The sequence below is a fragment of the Mobula birostris genome, chromosome 2 (assembly GCF_030028105.1).
Source record: "Mobula birostris isolate sMobBir1 chromosome 2, sMobBir1.hap1, whole genome shotgun sequence".
NCBI lineage: Eukaryota > Metazoa > Chordata > Chondrichthyes > Myliobatiformes > Myliobatidae > Mobula > Mobula birostris.
The window spans coordinates 89212054-89235683 of NC_092371.1; the positions used below are offsets into that span (position 1 = coordinate 89212054).

At 48.2% G+C, this 23630-nt stretch overlaps 1 protein-coding gene across 3 annotated transcripts in view; it reads right to left on the minus strand.

The window, feature by feature from the left end:
* The window catches only part of tox2 (TOX high mobility group box family member 2), a 199863-nt gene that overhangs the window by 52736 nt on the left and 123497 nt on the right, over positions 1-23630 (minus strand). For all 3 annotated transcript variants that reach the window (XM_072244734.1, XM_072244726.1, XM_072244716.1), the window contains exon 2: positions 14661-14726. In XM_072244734.1, coding sequence (XP_072100835.1) covers positions 14661-14726 — 66 coding nt within the window. The remainder of the gene's footprint in view (positions 1-14660; positions 14727-23630) is intronic.

Sequence of the window (23630 nt, forward strand, 5' to 3'; positions counted from 1 at the left end):
GTGTGTTGTGTATGTGTGAGAGTGAGAGGTGTGTTTGTGTGAGTGTGAGGTATGTGTGTGTGTATGTGTGAAAGTGAGTGTATGAGTGAGTGTGAGGTGTGTGTGTGATGTGTGTGAGAGAGTGTGTGAGTGTGTCTATCTGTGTGAGCAAGTGTGTGCACAATACACAGATGACAATCATACTGGAGCCTAAGATCTGGTGAAGTGACTGACACCAGTTTAGTGATGAAATCTCAACAAGTGTGCTTTGTTGTTTCTTGCCCTACAGCGCTGCCCTGGATGTGTGTAATGAAATCATCTGACATTGAGAAAATCAAAGGCAGTGTGAATGAAAGCAACAGAAGTTAAAGGGCACTCTATTTCTGCACAGGGCATCTGCACCAGTTTCAGTAAGGCTCCCCCCAGTGCCCCAGAGCCTGGAGGCCAGAACTTGGAGGAAGGCCAAATTAAACAAATGGTTTGAGTTGTATTCATCAGCTACTGAACTGGCAACGAACATGTCAGGCTACAATAATGGCCATTCCATTGACAGCATCTGTATGAGGAAGCCATGAAAATTCAGCTTCCTTTCCTGTTGCCAAGTCATGTTGGCACTGTTAACACTTTTACACTGTATTGCTGAGAGGTTACCGGGCACATGCCCCCTCTGGCTCCAGCACAATGGCTAGCACAGTGTGGTAACTGATACTCTGACCTGAACCATTCACTCAACCTCTCTCGCCACACATGCTGCCTAGTCTCATTTCATTTCAGGAAATCTATAACTGCTGGCAAAGCATGTAATCCACCAGCTTTTCCTTTTGTTTCAGCCCCTTCTCTCCACATATGTCTACACAGTGCCAGTAACAGATCAGGTCCTGGTGGTGGGTCTCAGCCTGAAACATCGACTGTTTATTCCTCTCCATAGGTACTGCCTGACCTGCTGAGTTCCTCCAGCATTTTGTGTGTGTTGCTCAAGATCTCCAGCATCTGCAGAATCTCTTGTGTCTTGTGTGACACAACTATGGTTCTTTAGTGGGATGGAGTGTAACTATTCAATAGCCCAGTCCCATCTGAGGCCAGCAAGTTTTCATTGGCGTGTGACACTTTACTTTGTTGGACCCTAATATTTTCAAAAAGATTAAAAACAAGAATGAGTTACAAGAAGGAAACCTTTTAATTAAAAGATAGTACTGAGCTGTGGTCTCTGTTGAGATCATGGCTCAGATGTAGCTGTTTTTAGAGTTCACAGAGGTGATTTTGGGGACAGAGAGGGACATTAGAGGTCACGTTAGAGTTTAAGGACAGGGAGGTGGAGGAGTTATGTTTGAAGGACACTGACGTGGAGAGGTGACAAAGGATATCCACAGTCCAGGCTTCTGCCCCACACTTGAAAGCCTTGTGCACAGGAGGCACAAGGGCTGGTTAGTCAGTGTGACCAGAGTTTGAGGCTGGACTTCAGAGTCCAGGGGTTGATACCAAAGATCAGAGCTCAAGGTCAATTGGAAGTTCAGAAGTCGAAGCCTGATGTTAAAGGCTAGAGATCTTGGAGGCCTCTCCTGGAGTTGGAGGACTGTCCAGGCAAGAGGATTGGTGGTGGGGGGGGGGTGGTTAACAGGGCTTGTTTTGCTGTTTTGCTGTTGCTTGTTGTGTTTTGCGTTGTTCTGCTGACCATGGTGGACATGCTATGTTGGGACCGGAATGCGTGCCGACACTTGCAGGCTGCCTCCAGCACATCCTTGGGTTGTGTTGGTTGTTAACACAGACAATGCATTTCACTGTACCTTTCAATGTACTGTACATCTGAATGTGAATCTAGCACCAGAGGGCACAGCCTCAGAATACAAGGACCTTTAGAACAGCGATGAGGAGCAACTTCTTTAGCCAGAGGGTGGAGAATTTGTGGTATTCATTGCTACAGACAGCTGAGGAGCCAAAGTCATTGGGTATATTTAAAGCAAAGGTTGATGGGTTCTTGATCAGTAAATGCATCAAAGTTTGCAGTGAGAAGGCAGGAGAATAGGGTTGAGAGGGATAATAAATCAGGCATGATGGAATGGTGCAACACTCGATGGGGAGAATGGCCTAATCCTGCTCCTATGTCCCATGGTCTTATGAATCTAGCATGTACAGACTTATTAATCATCTAAGGAGTTCTATATGACTAGTCCCACACTCAGAAATCAGATCTATGCAAAGTTTCCAAAACATTAAGAAACATTGCAGAATTTGTAGGAGGAAGTATGAAAGTTAATTTGATAGTTTAGTTTTTAGACAACAGCCATTCAGTGAGCAGAACTGTGCCAGGCTGTGAAGTACTTAAAGCTAAACCGGTATATCACCGAACCAAAGTTGTTTCCTTCTAAACTTCCCTCTGCATTAGCTACCTTGTTTTATGGTTCGTGTTGCACCCTATCACTACATTCAAAGTAAAATTTATTATCGAAGTACATTAATGTCACCAAATAAAACCCTGAGAGTCATTTTCTTGTGGGCTTTCACTGTTTGTACAAAGGGGAAAAAACAAGCAAAATAATAATTGAGACGGCATGGTAGTGTAGTGGTTAGCCCAACACTTTACAGTACAGGCGACCCAGGTTCAATTTCCATTGCTGCCTGTAAGGAGTTTGTATGTACACCCTGTGATGGTGTGAGTTTCCTCTGGATGCTCCAGCTCCCTCCCACAGTCCAAAGATGTACCGGTTGGTAAGTCAATTGGTTATTGTAAATTGTCCCATGATTGGGCCAGCATTAAATTGGGGGTTTGCTGGGCAGCTGGCTCAAAGGACTGGGAAGGCCTATTCTGTGATGTATCTCAATAAATAAACAAACAAACACACAAGCAAACAAACAAACAGGTAAATAATAAATAATCAACAAATATCAAGAACATGAGATGAAAAATCCTTGAAAGTGAGCCCATAAGTTGAGAGAACAATTCAGTGTTGGGTTGAGTGAAGTTGGGCGAAGTTATCAACTTGGTGGTGTGAGTCCTGAGGCTCCTGATGGCAGTAGCGAGAAGAGAGCATGGCCTGGTTGGTGGGGTCGTTGATAGATGTGGCTTTTCTGCAACAGCGCTCCATGTAGATGTGCTTAATGGTGGGGTGGGCTTTACCCGTGATGAACTGGGCAATATCCACTACGTTTTGTAGGCTTTTCCATTCAACAAAATTGCTGTTTCCATTTCAGGCTGTGATGCAAACACAGTTGAGGCCAACCCCACACTGTCATCTTCAAGACACAGTATATGGACAACGGGAAAGTGGGTAATGTACCAAAAAACCAACAGGTTCTGAGAAGCCCATGGTATAGGTTAGAATATTCAGTGCAGGGTAAAGTTACACAGAGAAGGCAGCAGAATGGGGGTGAGAGGACAATATATCAGCCAAGGTGGAATGGTGGAGCAGACTCGATGGACCAAATGGCCTAAGTCTGCTCCTTCTGGTCCACAGGGCTCAGCAAGCGAGGCCAGACTTCTGAAACTTTGCTAAGAAAATGTTATCAAAGAAATGTTTCATTCCACTTATTCTTTGTTGCAATATGTGCTCTGATAGTGAACGCACCTTCAAATCTCAATGCAAATTGCAGGCTTCTTCTGCATATATCAAAGCACATTGAAGATTTCAAGCAATTCCCTGGGTCTTTCAGGAAAGGCAGATGAATACTGAGAATTTATTTTGTCGGCAAAAATCTGACTCTTGATATTACACCAGCCTAAATTATCACAGGCAATGAATTCTCTGCTCTGGCATTCAAGTGCTTTTTAATAGAGTTTTTCCAATTCATCCCACATGGACTGGGAATTGCTCTGTGTTGCTGCAGACTGTATGTCATTTCGATTGTGTCATCTTGTCGAGGCCTTTTATTGTTTTTCATTTTCATTCCCAGGATATATTTATTTCTTCCCTGAAGATTTGATGTGCTCACTTGCCATTTAAGAAAATATGAATCGTAAATTCTAAACTGTTCAATTTGAGATTTAACCTTTTCTTCTCAGAAGGTCAGATCTCTGTAGGAAGCTGAAAACATTCCCTCTGCCCAGCACAGTGCTTACAGAGCTGGTGTGTACCCCTGCGCTCTGCTTACAGCCCCATGATTCATTCATGGAGATCTCTGCCATCAGATGTAGGAGTTTTGAATGTCAGCACACTCAAAAGCTGGTGCTGAGACACTGCTAAGTAGACTAAAGATTACAAACTCAAATCTAATCAGTTAAGCAGTTGATGAAAGCAGACTAGACGGAGCAGGAAGATTTGAGACATTATAATGAGTTGGACATGATGGTAAATGTTCCGGACACCTGCAGATGGAGACCGACAGGAGTACAGGTAGACAAAGAGAAGGGCATGAAAAGCATGCATCACCTTGAACTGGTGATGGACAAGGGGAGATTTCATCAAGAACACATACCCACCCCACTCCCCCAATCCCCACTTGTGTAGATGTATAATACCGGTGCGTAAATTGGTACATTCCTTTTCAAACTCTCTTTGAAGAATAAGGTGGATTCAGAAGTCTCAGTAAAACATGTCCAAACATTATGGATAATGTAACTGAACTACAATAACCTGTGACAGACAACACCTCAATTCAAACTCTGCAAGTGACTGGCTGGACTGCACAAAGGGTACACTCCAGTGGTCCCACAAGGAGGCAGCATGAGTGGATACAGTAAGGTGGTGGGGGTCACAATCTAGAGAAAATCTACAGATGCTGGAAATCCGAGCAACACACACAAAATGCTGGAGGCACTCACAGGCCAGGCAAACATCAATGGAAAAGAGTACGGTTGACGATTCAGGCCGAGACCGTTCATCGGGACATGATGAGGTGGTTGGTCTGGTATGTGAGATAATTTTCTTCATTAACTGTGCTTACAATATTCTGAAACATTAGTTAGGAATACCACATACATTTCTGGTAACCACACTGCAGGACATGACTGGACTGGGGAGGGTGCAGAGGACACTGTCTGGATGGAGCAGTTCAGGCCTGGAGAGACTGGAGAGTCTGGGTCTCTTCTCCCGGAAGCGGAGGAAGAAGCAGGAAGAATCTGAAATGAAGAGAGAGATAGATGGGGTAGAAAGAGAGGAACCTTTTCACAGCAGAGGTATCTGCTCGGATGGTGGGGGTACTTGCTGATGGATGCTGCTTTCTTGTGGCAGCACTCCTTGTAGATGTACTCCAGAATTGGGTAACTGTCCACATCTTCTGCCTTTGCTCATTCTTTTGATATGAGGAAGAGTGAAAGAATTCACCAGGGCTCAGGAACACTGGAGAGTCCACATATGCAAAAGGTTGGCATCACTGTGGTCTGGGATAGCATAATGAAGTCCTCACTAGTTTAAGTAATGGACATGAATTGAATTCCTGCACCTCATTCTCTATCACTACTCTACCAACACTCCTGACTCAAAAAAATCCCCACTACTGCCTCCTCTGCCAACATGAGCTGCCCAAGCTGAAGCAGGATGCACTTTCACAGCATGGGCTGCAGAGCAGTGCAGACTGTACATGGTCAGTGTAGTCAGTTTGTATATGGACAGGAGGACCAAATCTGGAACCTCTGATCAACTAGCCCATTGGTTCACTGGGATCACCAAACCACTCCAGTGAAGAGGTGAGGGGGTGAGTCACTCACTACCTAACAGCCACCCTCCTGTAGGCACTGATTTTTGTGGGTGGTTCGGTTAGGGTCCTGGCTAATGGTGATTATGGGTGGGTCTCAGTGACGGGGAGGCCGCCCAACTCTCCTGGTGGAGATGGTCACTGCCTGACACTTCAGTGTGAACATTATGGCTGTTTGCCCGACTGTTGTCCAGGTCTTGCTGTGTGCAGGTTGGGCTGCTTCATGAGCTGAGGAGCTGTGATGGAACCAAATACCGTACCACCATTAGTGACCACCTCAATACTGGCTTGGGCAGTGGGCAGTGGATGTGGAAAGTGGAAGCTGATGTGGACAATGGACACTGGATGGTGGACGTGGAAGATGAATGTGGAAAGTGGACGTGGAAGGTGGACGTGGAAAGTGCATGTGGAAGGTGGATATGGAAGGTGAAAGTGGATGTGGAAAGTGCATGTGGAAAGTGGACGTGGAAGGTGGACATGGAAGGTTGTCATGGAAGGTGGACATGGAAGGTGGGTGTGGAAGGTGGACATGGAAGGTGGACATGGAAGGTGGACGTGGAAAGTGGACAAGGAAGGTGCATGTGGAAAGTGGATGTGGACAGTGGATGTGGACATGAAAGGTGGACGTGGAAGGTGAACATGGAAGGTGAGCGTGGAAGGTGGACGTGGAAGGTAAACATGGAAGGTGAACATGGAAGGTGGATGTGGAAAGTGCATGTGGAAAGTGGATGTGGATGGTGGATGTGGACATGGAAGGTGGACGTGGAAGGTGAACATGGAAGGTGGACGTGGAAAGTGCATGTGGAAAGTGGATGTGGACGGTGGATGTTGACATGGAAGGTGGATGTGGAAGGTGGACATGGAAAGTGGACGTGGAAAGCGCATGTGTTAAGTGGATGTGGATGGTGGATGTAGACATGGAAGGTGGACGTGGAAGGTGGACATGGAAGGTGGACATGGAAAGTGCATGTGGAAAGTGGATGTGGACGGTGGATGTGGACATGGAAGGTGGACGTGGAAGGTGGACGTGGAAGGTGGACATGGAAGGTGGACATGGAAGGTGGATGTGGAAGGTGGATGTGGAAGGTGAACATGGAAGGTGGACATGGAAAGTGCATGTGGAAAGTGGATGTGGATGGTGGATGTGGACATGGATGGTGGACGTGGAAGGTGGACATGGAAGGTGGACATGGATGGTGGACGTGGAAGGTGGACATGGAAGGTGGATGTGGAAGGTGGACATAGAAGGTGGACGTGGAAAGTGGATGTGGAAGCTGAATGTGGAAAGTGCATGTGGAACGTGAACATGGTAGGTGGACATGGAAGGTGAAAGGTGGGTAGTAGATGATGGCTGCTGGATGTTGTCAGTGGGTGGTAAATGATGGATTGTGGACATTTTCAGTGGATGTGGCCAGTTAATAGTGGACATTTTCGGTGGTCATTGTCAGTGGACAGTGGGTAGTGGGCGGTAGTGGTAGACATTGTCGGTGGATGTGGACAGTTGATAGTAGATGGTAGTGGTGGGCATTGCTGATGGACATGGACAGTTGACAGTGGACAGTAGTAGTGGACATTGTCGATGAACAGTGGGTAGTGAAGACAATAACCTATCCCTCAATGTCAGCAAGACGAAGGAATTGGTTGTTGACTTCAGAAGGAGTAGCGGACCGCACGACCCCATTTACATCGGTGGTGCGCAAGTGGAACAGGTCAAAAGCTTTAAGTTCCTCGAGGTCAATATCACAAATGATCTGACTTGGTCCAACCAAGCAGAGTCCACTGCCAAGAAGGCCCACCAGCGTCTTTACTTCCTGAGGAAGCTAAGGAAATTTGGCCTGTCCCCTAAAACCCTCACTAATTTTTATAGATGCACCGTAGAAAGCATTCTTCTAGGGTGCATCACAACCTGGTATGGAAGTTGTCCTGTCCAAGACCAAAAGAAGCTGCAGAAGATCGTGAACACACCACACAAACCAATCTTCCGTCCTTGGACTCACTTTACACTGCACACTGTTGGAGCAGTGCTGCCAGGATAATCAAGGACACGACCCACCCAGCCAACACACTTTTCATTCCTCTTCCCTCTGGGAGAAGGCTCAGGAGCTTGAAGACTCGTACGGCCAGATTTGGGAACAGCTTCTTTCCAACTGTGATAAGACTGCTGAACGGATCCTGACCCGGATCTAGGCCGTACCCTCCAAATATCCGGACCTGCCTCTCGGTTTTTTTGCACTACCTTACTTTCCCTTTTCTATTTTCTATTTATGATTTATAATTTAAATTTTTAATATTTACTATCGATTTGTACTCCAGGGAGTGCGAAGCGCAGAATCAAATATCGCTCTGATGATTGTATGTTCTAGTATCAATTGTGTGGCGACAATAAAGTATAAAGTATAAAGTATTAGTGGACAGTAGCTGCTGGATGTTGTGGGTAGACGGTGGAAGTTGTTGGTGGATATAGATTGTGGATGTGGGCTGTAGATGGTGGACCATAGACATTGGTGGTGTTCAGAGGGGTAGACGGTGTGAGGTACATGCTGACATGGACGGTAGATTGTGAAGCTATGAAGGACACTCCCTGAGGAATTTCTGCATGTTTCAGAATGTGCTCCATGGCATGCTGAGCACTGACTGTGGGTGTGTCAGTCCTCTGGGCCACAGAGCAGTGAGAGGGAGCTTAGGAGAAGGAGCTGACAGCAAAGTTTGTTCCTAAATGGATCTTTTCACATTATGCCCTGTCACATTGTTCTGTTGTTTGAAGTCTCTCAATAAAGCTCTCTACACCGCCAGCATGCAGAAATGTTCGAAGGATATCATCAGTGTTTTGTTTAATCCTAGAGAAAACAACACTTCCTGAGAAAGAACTTTTCTAATAATTCTTGGAAGGAAATAAGATGTGCCTTCTGGGACCATTTCCTCAACTGTGTGTGGCTGGGTGATGCTTGGCCAGACCCAGGCAGAGGACCCCTCGGAGACCTGCAGTCTGTGACCAGCTCTATGGATCTCAGTCCAGTGGCAGTGGTATGACTGCTGGTATCTCCACTGAAAAACAAATCGTCTGAAAGGGATTCTCAGCTCAGAAAATAACAGCACTAGAACTCAGTGTCCATAACTCAGTTGCAGACGGGCAGGAACCCTGCTCTCCATTGTATGAACCATAGTTACTGACTACCACAGCAAGGCTTCACAATCTGCCCTCAGCATGTGGGTGTTGTCTTGCCTCTGCCTGTCCACAGCTGCTCTGAGAAGGGCACGTTCCTTCCTGAGCAGCTGTTGATTTGTATGTTTGATCAGCCCACAGGTTGCTTAAGAGTCCAGACCAGGCAGAGCTGGTAAGGAAGGTGGGTTTCATTCCCCTTTGCAAAGTAGTGGGGGCCATTCAAACATTCAGCCGTCTCATGCACATTCTCCTGAGCCTGTGCATCTTAAACCATAAAACATAGGAGCAAAGTTAGGTCATTCAGGCCATCAAGTCTGCTCTGTATTCCATAAAACATAGGAGCAGAATGAGGCCATTTGGCTCATCGAGTCAGCTCTGCCTTTCCATCATGGCTGATCCTTTTTTCCCCTCCTCAGCCTCATTTTCCGGCCTTCTCCCTGTAACTTTTGATACCACGTCCAGTCAAGAACCTGTTAAGCTCTGCCTTAAATACACCCAATGACCTGGCCTCCACAGCTGCCTGAGGTAACAAATTCCACAAATTCACCACTGTCTGGCTAAAGAAATTACTCTGCATCTGTTTTAAATGGATGCCCCTCTATCCTGAAGCTGTGCCCTCTTGTCCTAGACTCCCCCACCATGGGAAACATCCTTTCCACATCTACTCTGTCTCAGCCTTTCAACATTCGAAAGGTTCCAATAACTCCCTCATCCTTCTAAATTCCAGCAAGTACATACCCAGAGCCATCAAACGTTCCTTGAAGGATGTGAAAATCATAGAAAGGGTGCAGGGGAGATTTACAAGGATGTTGCCTGGATTGGGGAGCTTGCCTTATGAGAACAGGTTGAGTGAACTTGGCCTTTTTTCCTTGGAGCAATGGAGGATGAGTGGTGACCCGATAGAGGTGTATAAGATGATGAGAGGCATTGATCGTGTGGATAGTCAGAGGCTTTTTCCCAGGGCTGAAATTGCTGGCACGAGAGGGCACAGTTTTAAGGTGCTTGGAAGTAGATACAGAGAAGATGCCAGGGGTACGTTTTTTATGCAGACAGTGGTGAGTGTGTGGAATGGGCTGCTGGCGACGGTGGTGGAGGCAGATACGATAGGGTCTTTTAAGATACCCCTGGATAGGTACATGGAACTTAGAAAAATAGAGGGCTATGGTAACCCCAGGTAATTTCTAAGGTAAGGACAGGTTCGGCACAACTTTGTGGGCCGTAGGGCCTGTGTTGTGTTGTAGGTTTTCTTTGTTTCTATCTACGTGGAGCATTGACCCAGGAAAGCAGCATCCATCATCAGTGACACCGACCACCCAAGCCATGCTCTCTCCTTGCTGCCGTCATCAGGAAGAAGGTACAGGAGACTCAGGACTTACACTGTCAGGTTCAGGAACACTTATTACCTCTCAACCATCAGGCTCTTGAACTAGAGGTGATAATTTCACCTGCCCTTCATTGAAATGTTCCCACATCCCATGGGTTCACTTTCAAGGACACATTATCTCATGTTCTCAATATTTATTGCTTATTTGCACAGTCTGTTGTCTTTTGCACACTGGTTGAGTGCCCAGGTTTGTGTGGTCTTTCATGGATTCCATTATTGTTGTAATTCTATTATGGATTTATCGAGTATGCACACAAGAAAATGAATCTCAGCTTTGTATATCATGACATGTATATACTTTGATAATAAGCTTACTTCGAATGTTGTCTATTTCCTCAAAGGATTTCAATAGATTTGTCAGGCAAGGTTTACCCTTAAGGAAATCATGCTGACTTTGACTTATTTTATCATGTGCTCCCTAGTACCCTGAAACCTCATCCTTAATAATGGACTCTAACATCTTCCCATTCGTTGAAGTCAAGCTAACTGGCCTATAATTTCTTTTCTTCTGCCTCCCTCCCTCCTTAAAGAGAGGAGTGACATTTGAATTTTTCCAGTCCTCTGAAATCATTCCAGAACCACTTGATTCTTGAAAGATCATTACTAATGATCTTGGCAGAGAGGATAAATACAGAGAGATACCTTCTGGTCAGTGAGAACATGATGGGCCAAATAGCCTATTTCCTTACTGTATGACTCTTGTAACTTCTAAAAATACAAATCTTGATCATTTTAACTTAACAGCTCTCTGTGGGTTGAGTGCATAATCTAAAACCCTCCATATGAGGGTGGGTCTCCCCAACATACCTTCAGTAGCCTGCCCTTAACCCTGCCTCCTCATCACATGGCCAGCCTACGGGTAATTCAGATACTCCCTGGCATGAGCTTAGCCTCTGTAAACCCACACGACTCTCCAAAAACAGTCTTAGCTCTGTCCATGTCCCCAGTAATCGGTTCCGGAAGATTTCTCACTGCAGACGTTAAACTAAAGGGGGCAATAATTTCCTGGTTTCGAGCAGCGATGGAAACTTGGACTCGGGAGAAAGGAACATAAATTCGGCAATTACACGGCAATTAAACTCGGCACTGATAAAAGTCACAGATGGAAGCTCGTTTTAGTTTGATCAGTTGGGATGGATTTGGGGTAAGATGCATGGGTTGACAATGTTGTCATGGCAACCCTGTTAAATTGTGCACTGCCTCAGTGCTCACTTACCGTGCGTTTTCGAGGGGGTTAAAAGTTCAGTCTAATTTGATCAGATGTCACTTCTAATATAGTCATGAGTCCTTTTTATTTCCCAATGTCATATTTCATTACACGACTCAATCATTTCAGAGGTCAAATGGTTGCAAAAACGTGATTGGTGAATAACAATGGCATCAGCCAGATTTAACTCCAAGCTGCTTGAGTTGGTGGAAAGGGGAATTTTGACTTCGTTTCATCACCAAATGTATGGAGACCGAGTCTGTATGCAGACAATGGCCCTCTCGTTGAATTTAGTAATCAGAAAGCAAGATGTTTTAACAGTAGTCAATAGGTTTTGATGTGTGAAGGGGCTGGGATGGACATCACCTCCCCACACCCCCCCCCCTTTCCGGGAGAGGCTCAGCAGGAGGTTCTTCAGAGCAACAGCATTAATGAGCAGAAATTCGATAGTAATGCAAGGCTGTGGAGGAATATCCACAGGAGGGGGACCAAAGAGGGGGAAAGAGAGGAGTGAAGGGGAGAACCGCTGAGGGAGAAGTGAAGGTGAGGACCATTGACGGGGGGAGAGAGAAGGGGAGAAACATTGGAGGGAGGAGGGAAGAGAAGGGGAAATACTTGGTGAATTTGAGGGGAATATGAAGAGGTGAAGGTATAGTCCACATGACCTCCACAACTGGAGTGTGGGGGCTGAAGTCTGGGAAGTTTGTAAAAGAAGACAAATAAATCATTGAAAGTGACAGTCATCGTCAGAGTGCAGGGGAGTGGAACTAATCTAAGAGTTCTCTCAAAGGGGCCAGCACAGTCACAATGAGCTGCATTTCACCCACTGATGCAACAGGTCAACAGCAGACATAATCTCACAGGCTCTCCACTTCCACTCTGCTACAAAACACCTAGGCATTCACAAGTCATACATCAGGCTACTGTTTACTGATTACAGCTTGGTGTTCAAACCATCATCACTCACTACTAATCACCCAGCTTCAAAACCTGGGCATCTGCAACTGGATCCTTGACTTCCTCATTGGGAGACTACAATCAGTGTGGATTGGAAATAACACCTTTTCCTCACTTACTATCAACACAGGTGCACCTCAAGGATGTGTGCTCAGCTAACTGCTCTACTCCCTCTATGCCCATGACTATGTGGCTAGCCACAGCTCACATACCACTTGCAAATTTGACAATAACTTCACTTGTTGTTGGCAGAATTTCATACAGTAACAAGGAGGCATACAGGAGTGAGATAGATCAGCTGGTTGAGTAGTGTTGCAACAACAATCTTGCTTTCAATATCAGTAAGACCAAGGAATTGACTGTGGCCTTCAGGAAGGGGAACTTGGGAGAACATTCTCCAGTCCTCATCAAGGGGTCAGCAGTGGAAGGGGTGAGCAGTTACATCTCAGATGATCTGTCCTGGGCTCCAACACATTGGTGCAATTATAAAGAGGGCACACCAGTGGGTTAACCTCAATAGGAGTTTGAGGAGATATGCTAAGTCACCAAGGACTCTAGCAAAATTATACAGATGTACTGTGGAGAGCATTATGATTGGTTGCATCACAGTCTGGTAAAAGAGGCTGCAGAGGGTTGTAGTTCCATCACAGGCACCCCTCCCCACCATCAAAGGCATCCTCAAGAGGTGATGTCTCAAGAAGGCATCATCCACCACTAAGGATCTTCACTATCTGGGACATGCCCTCTTCTCATTACTACCATCAGGGAGGAGGTACAGGAACCCGAAGACCGACACTCAATGATTCAAGAACAGCTTCTTCCCCTCCACTAGCAGATTTCTCGATGGTCCATGAACCCATGAACACTACTCTGTTATTCCATTTGTTGAACAATTTATTTGTTTTTTATTGTGAGTTATAATATATTTTTATGTCTTGCAGTGTACTGTTGCCAAAAAACAGTACAATTCACAATATGCCAGCAATAATTCTGATTCTGAGCGTTTTATGGACTGAGACACTCATGGTGTCCATGGAGTTACAGAGGGACATTCTGCAGGAGGAATTCTGCAAGAATTGGTGTCTCTGTTGTCCAACATGCTCAGCACACATCACAGTGGGCATACTGGGCAGGGTTGTGGAGAAGGATTAGAATAGGGCAGGGAGAGGTGCTTATAACCCCAGTTCCTCCACTTTCTGCAAGGCAATGCTTTGCCTTTCCCTGTTGTTTTAACTGTGGAATCAGGAACAGAACAGACATGCCAACATGACTGTAGCATGCTGGAGACTTCAGATTCACTTGTACAGGGAGTCTAATGTCTGCTTATTGGTTTTGATCTATTATTGTCAATTGTACTGGGATGCAGTGAGTTAGTGTGCCTTCCTGACAGATCACTCTATAAAATATATTGAGTAAAAAGAAAACAGAATGCAGGATGTAGTGTTGCAGCTATGGAGAAAGTGCATACTCTGCATCTACAACAGTATGGCCCCACAAACCTAGAGAGGGCCTCTTTATATTTTTCCAACATACACAAAATGCAGGAGGAACTCAGCAGTTCAGGCAGCATCTATAGAGGGGAATGAACAGTTGACCCTTCACGGAAAGGAAGGGGGAATAAGCCAGAATAAGAAGGTGGGGGGAGGGGAAGGAATACAAGCTGGCAGGTGATAGGTAAAGCCAGGTGGGGGGGGGGAGGGGGGGATGAAGTAAGAAGCTGGGAGGTGATAGATGGAAAAGGTAAAGGGCTAAATAAGAAGGAATCTAATTTGAGAGGAGAGTGAACCATGAGAGAAAGGGAAGGAGCAGGGGAACCAGGAGGAGGTGATGATCAGGTGAGGAGAAAAGAAATGAGAGGGAAATCAGAATGGAGAAGGAGGAAGAAGGGGAGGGGGAAGGGGAGAAATTATCAGAAGGTGGAGAAATCGATATTCATGCCATCAATCTGGAGAATACCTGGTCGGAATATAAGGTGCTGTGCCTTCGACCTGAGTTTAGCTTCATTTCGACAGTAGATGAGGCCATGGACTGACATGACAGAATGGGAATGGGTAGAGGAAATAAAATGTGTAGCCGTAGGGAGATCTTACCTTTTGTAGATAGAGCACCTTTACTTCCTTCAACCATTGTAGCTATTCTGGTAAGGGTGGGGGAGGCTGTTTTACAAATTACACCCAGCGACGACGAAGGACCAGTGAGAGATTTCCGGGCCAGGCGACCAAATGGAGATGGTGTCTCCATCTGGACCAACATCTCTACCACTGGACACATTGCAGTTTGATTTCTCCCAGACCTTGGGAGTGTTTCCAGGAATGAGCAAACTCATCACAGATGTAACTCACCTGATTAGCTGGCAGGTATTCCTGTCCGCCGTCTGTCAGGCTCATGTACATATTGTCCCCATCAAACTGAAACAGAAAAGAGAAGAGAATTCAGTATCTGAGAATAAAACTGATGCATTATAGCATTCTGACCACAAGGCCCAGAGCCTCCCGGCAGCTCTTGTATGAGCTGGGTCCTTGTTAATCACACAGTAGCTTCATCCTTTGCCCACTGCTGGGCTCTGTATAGACCACTCACCTTCAGGTAAACACTATCCTGATCCAGGTCTCAGTCACACACCAGGAAGGCCAAGTCTCAGGACCACACACCTATCACAGAGCCGTGAAGGGAGTCACCTTCCCAGTACCTCGGCTACCTCTATTGTGGCTTGTGGCTCTTTAACAACCGGAGACCATCCTAGGGCAGAGATGCAGTGAAAGAAGGCATAATCTGCTCCAGTCTCTGCACTTGATACTGGGCACCATGTGGAGTTTGCACATTCTCCCTGCGACCACCCGGGATGCTCTGGTTTTGACGCACACAAACACATGCAAGTTGGCTGCTGTAAACTATCCCAAGATGTAGGTGGGAGGGAGAATCTGGGAGGGGGTGGGGTGGGGTAGGGAAGTTAGTTAATACACATGCACGCACACACACAATTACACACAAGGACACACACAGACACATGGAAGATAGAACATAGAAATCTGCAGCTCATTACAGGCCCTTCGGCCCACAATGTTGTGCCGACCATGTAACCTACTCTAGAAACTGCCTAGAAGTACCCTACCGCATAGCCCTCGATTTTTCTAATCTCCATGTACCTATCTACATGCTTGTAAGAGTCTCTTAAAAGACCCTATTGTATCCATCTCTACCACCGTTGCTGGCAGTACATTCCACGCACCCACCACTCTCTGTGTGAAAAACTTACCCCCCACATCCACCTTGTGCCTACTTCTAAGCATCTTAAAACTATGCCCCTTCATGTTAGCCATTTCAGCCCTGGGAAAAAGCCTCTGACTATCCACACAATTAATGCCTCACATCATATTATACACCTTTATCAGATCACCACTCATCCTCCGTCACTCCAAGGAGAAAAGGCCAAGTTCACTCAACCTATATGATAGGAATACTATAGGGTCTTTTAAGAGATTCTTGAATAGGTACATGGAGCTTAGAAAAATAGAGGGCTATGAGTAACCCTAGGTAATTTCTAAGGTAAGGAGATGTTCGGCACAGCTTTGTGGGCCAAAGGGCCTGTATTGTGCTGTAGGTTTTCTATGTTTTCTATATTTTCTATTCTTATAAGGCATGCTCTCCATACCAGGCAACATCCTTGTAAATCTTATCTGCACTCTCTCTATAGTATCCACACCCTTCCTGTAGCGAGGTGAACAGAACTGAACACAGTACTCCAAGTGGTGTCTGACCAAGGTCTTACATAGCTGTAACATTACCTCATGGCTCTTGAGCTCAATCCCATGGTTAATGAAGGCCAACACACCATACTCTGTCTCAACAACACTGTTAACCTGCGCAGCAGCTTTGAGTGTCCTATGAAAATGGACCCCAAGATCTCTCTGATCCTCCACACTGCCAGGAGTCTTACTATTAACGCAATACTCTGTCTTCATATTTGACCTACCAAAATGAACCACTTCACACTTATCTGGTTTGAACTCCATCTGCCACGTCTCAGCCCAGTTCTGCATCCTATTGATGTCCCGCTGTAACCTGACAACCCTCCAGAGTATCACAACACCCCTAAGCTTTGTGTCATCAGCAAACTTATCAACCCACCCTTCTACTTCTTCATCCAGGTCATTTATAAAAATCACAAGGAGGAGGGGTCCCAGAACAGATCCCTGCAGAACACCACTGGTCACTGACCTCCATGTAGAATACGAACCATTTACAACCACCCTTTGCCTTCTATGGGCAAGCCAATTCTGGATCCACAAAGCAAGGTCTCCTTGGATCCCATGCCTCCGTACACGTGGACACATACCTACAAACACAGACACACACCCACAATAACACACATACCCACCCACAATCTCACACATACATACAAACACACAGACACAGAGCCCCAACTATCTCATGTTACAGTGGTACTATCCAATGACTTTCTGCAGGTTGTCCCTATCTGGGCAGCAGAAGGAGAGTGTTCATTGAGGGTCTTTCTGGTTCTGAGCTCGGTGTAGGAGGGATGGTTTATACTCAAACCAACTGCAATGGAAATCAACATAACATCTGTGTTTACTACTGCTGCACACTTCTGTTTGCTTCCTGTGACTAGATGACCCCTGTACATCAGTCCTTATCATCCCATCACCACTGTTTCCAAAGGGGATCTGAATCACAGTCAGGTTTAATATCACTGGCATATGTCATGAAATCTGTTGTTTTGCGGCAGCAGTACATTGCAATACATAATAAAGTAACTATAAATTACGATAAGAAATATATATAAATTAATTAACTAAGTGGTGTAAAATAGAAAAAAATTGTATACTTGGCTTCATTTTTCATTCTGAAATCTGATGATGGTGTGGTAGAGGCTGTTCCTGAAAGATTGAGTATGCATCTTCAGGCCCCTGTACCTCCCCCTTGATGACAGCAATGAGAAGAGGGCATGTCCTGGTGGTGGGGTCCTTAATGATGGATGCTGCTGTTTGAGGCATTGCAGTTTGAGGATGTTATTGATGCTGGGGAGGCCAGTGCCCATGATGAACCTGGCTGAGTTTGCAATGTTCTGCAACTTCTGATCCTGTTGTCTCACACTGCCCTACATTCCACTGTATCTGTCAATGATTTGCCCACACATTTAATGCCAGTTGTATTGAGCCTCAGCATTATGCTAACAGCTCAAAATCTCTCCCAGTTTTGTGTTATGCGCAACCTTGAAAATAATAATAACTTCCACTTCCTCACAAACTACTGTACACTGTGAACAGCAGGGCACAATTACTGACCCCCCCCGCCACACACACGACCCATCACTGTTGTACACTGTGAACAGCAGGGCACAATTACTGACCCCCCCCCCGCCACACACACGACCCATCACTGTTGTACACTGTGAACAGCAGGACACAACTACTGACCCCCCCCACACACACACGACCCATCACTGTTGTACACAGTGAACAGCAGGGCACAATTACTGACCCCCCCCCCCCACACACACACGACCCATCACTGTTGTACACTGTGAACAGCAGGGCACAATTACTGACCCCCCCCCCCACACACACACGACCCATCACTGTTGTACACTGTGAACAGCAGGGCACAATTACTGACCCCCCCACACACACACGACCCATCACTGTTGTACACTGTGAACAGCAGGGCACAATTACTGACACCCCCCCCACACACACGACCCATCACTGTTGTACACTGTGAACAGCAGGGCACAATTACTGACCCCCCCCCCACACACACGACCCATCACTGTTGTACACTGTGAACAGCAGGGCACAATTACTGACCCCCCCCCACACAAACACGACCCATCACTGTTGTACACTGTGAACAGCAGGACACAACTACTGACCCCCCCCACACACACACGACCCATCACTGTTGTACACTGTGAACAGCAGGGCACAATTACTGACCCCCCCCCCACACACACGACCCATCACTGTTGTACACTGTGAACAGCAGGGCACAATTACTGACCCCCCCCCACACAAACACGACCCATCACTGTTGTACACTGTGAACAGCAGGACACAACTACTGACCCCCCCCACACACACACGACCCATCACTGTTGTACACTGTGAACAGCAGGGCACAATTACTGACCCCCCCCCCACACACACACGACCCATCACTGTTGTACACTGTGAACAGCAGGGCACAATTACTGACCCCCCCCCACACACACGACACATCACTGTTGTACACTGTGAACAGCAGGGCACAATTACTGACACCCCCCCCACACACACGACCCATCACTGTTGTGCACTGTGAACAGCAGGGCACAATTACTGACCCCCCCCCCACACACACGACCCATCACTGTTGTACACTGTGAACAGCAGGGCACAATTACTAACCCCCCCCCACACACGACCCATCACTGTTGTACACTGTGAACAGCAGGGCACAATTACTGACCCCCCCCCACACACACACACGACCCATCACTGTTGTACACTGTGAACAGCAGGGCACAGTCACTGACCCCCCCACACACACACGACCCATCACTGTTGTACACTGTGAACAGCAGGGCACAATTACTGACCCCCCCCCCACACACACGACCCATCACTGTTGTACACTGTGAACAGCAGGGCACAATTACTGACCCCCCCCCACACACACGACCCATCACTGTTGTACACTGTGAACAGCAGGGCACAATTACTGACCCCCCCCACACACGACCCATCACTGTTGTACACTGTGAACAGCAGGGCACAATTACTGACCCCCCCCCCACACACACACGACCCATCACTGTTGTACACTGTGAACAGCAGGGCACAGTCACTGACCCCCCCACACACACACGACCCATCACTGTTGTACAGTGTGAACAGCAGGACACAATTACTGACCACCCCCCACACACACACGACCCATCACTGTTGTACACTGTGAACAGCAGGGCACAATTACTGACCCCCCCCCCACACACACACGACCCATCACTGTTGTACACTGTGAACAGCAGGACACAATTACTGACCCCCCCTCACACACACGACCCATCACAGTTATACACTGTGAACAGCAGGGCACAATTACTGACACCCCCCACACACACACGACCCATCACTGTTGTACAGTGTGAACAGCAGGACACAATTACTGACCACCCCCACACACACACGACCCATCACTGTTGTACAGTGTGAACAGCAGGACACAATTACTGACCCCCCCCCACACACACACGACCCATCACTGTTGTACACTGTGAACAGCAGGGCACAATTACTGACCCCCCCCCCACACACACGACCCATCACTGTTGAGCACTGTGAACAGCAGGGCACAATTACTGACCCCCCCCACACACACGACCCATCACTGTTGTACACTGTGAACAGCAGGGCACAATTACTGACCCCCCCCCCCACACACGACCCATCACTGTTGTACACTGTGAACAGCAGGGCACAATTACTGACCCCCCCCACACACACGACCCATCACTGTTGTACACTGTGAACAGCAGGGCACAATTACTGACCCCCCCCACACACACGACCCATCACTGTTGTACACTGTGAACAGCAGGGCACAATTACTGACCCCCCCACACACACACGACCCATCACTGTTGTACACTGTGAACAGCAGGGCACAATTACTGACCCCCCCCACACACACGACCCATCACTGTTGTACACTGTGAACAGCAGGGCACAATTACTGACCCCCACACACACACGACCCATCACTGTTGTACACTGTGAACAGCAGGGCACAATTACTGACCCCCCCCCACACACACGATCCATCACTGTTGTACACTGTGAACAGCAGGGCACAATTACTGACCCCCCCCCACACACACACGACCCATCACTGTTGTACACTGTGAACAGCAGGACACAATTACTGACCCCCCCCCACACACACGACCCATCACTGTTGTGCACTGTGAACAGCAGGGCACAATTACTGACCCCCCCACACACACACGACACATCACTGTTGTACACTGTGAACAGCAGGGCACAATTACTGACCCCCCCCCCACACACACGACCCATCACTGTTGTACACTGTGAACAGCAGGGCACAATTACTGACCCCCCCCCACACACACGACCCATCACTGTTGTACACTGTGAACAGCAGGGCACAATTACTGACCCCCCCCCCACACACACGACCCATCACTGTTGTACACTGTGAACAGCAGGGCACAATTACTGACCCCCCCCCCACACACACGACCCATCACTGTTGTGCACTGTGAACAGCAGGGCACAATTACTGACCCCCCCCCACACACGACCCATCACTGTTCTACACTGTGAACAGCAGGGCACAATTACTGACCCCCCCCCACACACACACGACCCATCACTGTTGTACACTGTGAACAGCAGGGAACAATTACTGACCCCCCCACACACACGACCCATCACTGTTGTACACTGTGAACAGCAGGGCACAATTACTGACCCACCCCCCCACACACGACACATCACTGTTGTACACTGTGAACAGCAGGACACAATTACTGACCCCCCCCCACACACACGACCCATCACTGTTGTACACTGTGAACAGCAGGGCACAATTACTGACACACCCCCACACACACACGACCCATCACTGTTGTACACTGTGAACAGCAGGGCACAATTACTGACCCCCCCCCACACACACGACCCATCACTGTTGTACACTGTGAACAGCAGGGCACAATTACTGACACCCCCCCCACACACACACGACCCATCACTGTTGTACACTGTGAACAGCAGGGCACAATTACTGACCCCCCCACACACACACGACCCATCACTGTTGTACACTGTGAACAGCAGGGCACAATTACTGACCCCCCCACACACACACGACCCATCACTGTTGTACACTGTGAACAGCAGGGCACAATTACTGACCCCCCCCACACACACGACCCATCACTGTTGTACACTGTGAACAGCAGGGCACAATACTGACCCCCCCCCCACACACACGACCCGTCACTGTTGTACACTGTGAACAGCAGGGCACAATTACTGACCCCCCCCCCCCACACACGACCCATCACTGTTGTACACTGTGAACAGCAGGGCACAATCACTGACCCCCCCCCCACACACACGACCCATCACTGTTGTACACTGTGAACAGCAGGGCACAATTACTGACCCCCCCCCCCACACACGACCCATCACTGTTGTACACTGTGAACAGCAGGGCACAATTACTGACCCCCCCCCACACACACGACCCATCACTGTTGTACACTGTGAACAGCAGGGCACAATTACTGACCCCCCCCACACACACGACCCATCACTGTTGTACACTGTGAACAGCAGGGCACAATTACTGACCCCCTCACACACACGACCCATCACTGTTGTACACTGTGAACAGCAGGGCACGATTACTGACCCCCCCCCACACACACACGACCCATCACTGTTGTACACTGTGAACAGCAGGGCACAATTACTGACCCCCCCCACACACACACGACCCATCACTGTTGTACACTGTGAACAGCAGGGCACAATTACTGACCCCCCACACACACACGACCCATCACTGTTGTGCACTGTGAACAGCAGGGCACAATTACTGACACCCCCCCCCACACACACGACCCATCACTGTTGTACACTGTGAACAGCAGGGCACAATTACTGACCCCCCCCCACACACACGACCCGTCACTGTTGTACACTGTGAACAGCAGGGCACAATTACTGACCCCCCCCCCACACACACGACCCATCACTGTTGTACACTGTGAACAGCAGGGCACAATTACTGACCCCCCCCCCACACACACACGACCCATCACTGTTGTACACTGTGAACAGCAGGACACAATTACTGACCCCCCCCCACACACACACGACCCATCACTGTTGTACACAGTGAACAGCAGGGCACAATTACTGACTCCCCCCAGACGACCCATCACTGTTGTACACTGTGAACAGCAGGGCACAATTACTGACCCCCCCCACACACACACGACCCATCACTGTGGTACACTGTGAACAGCAGGGCACAATTACTGACCCCCCCCCACACACACGACCCATCACTGTTGTACACTGTGAACAGCAGGGCACAGTCACTGACCCCCCCCCCCCACACACACGACCCATCACTGTTGTACACTGTGAACAGCAGGGCACAATTACTGACCCCCCCCCACACACACACGACCCATCACTGTTATACACTGTGAACAGCAGGGCACAATTACTGACCCCCCCCCCACACCAACGACCCATCACTGTTGTACACTGTGAACAGCAGGGCACAATTACTGACCCCCCCCACACACACGACCTGTCACTGTTGTACACTGTGAACAGCAGGGCACAATTACTGACCCCCCCCCACACACACGACGCATCACTGTTGTACACTGTGAACAGCAGGGCACAATTACTGACCACCCCCCCACACACACACGACCCATCACTGTTGTACACTGTGAACAGCAGGGCACAATTACTGACCCCCCCCACACACACGACCCATCACTGTTGTACACTGTGAACAGCAGGGCACAATTACTGACCCCCCCCACACACACACGACCCATCACTGTTGTACACTGTGAACAGCAGGGCACAGTCACTGACCCCCCCCCACACACACGACCCATCACTGTTGTACACTGTGAACAGCAGGGCACAATTACTGACCCCCCCCCCCACACACACGACCCATCACTGTTGTACACTGTGAACAGCAGGAGCACAATTACTGACACCCCCCCCCACACACACGACCCATCACTGTTGTACACTGTGAACAGCAGGGCACAATTACTGACCCCCCCCCACACACACACGACCCATCACTGTTGTACACTGTGAACAGCAGGGCACAATTACTGACCCCCCCCACACACACACACGACCCATCACTGTTGTACACTGTGAACAGCAGGGCACAATTACTGACCCCCCCCCACACACGACCCATCACTGTTGTACACTGTGACAGCAGGGCACATTACTGACCCCCCCCCCACACACGACCCATCACTGTTGTACACTGTGAACAGCAGGGCACAATTACTGACCCCCCCCCCACACACACGACCCATCACTGTTGTACACTGTGAACAGCAGGGCACAATTACTGACCCCCCCCCCCACACACGACCCATCACTGTTGTACACTGTGAACAGCAGGGCACAATTACTGACCCCCACCCCCACACACACACGACCCATCACTGTTGTACACTGTGAACAGCAGGGCACATTACTGACCCCCCCCCCACACACGAC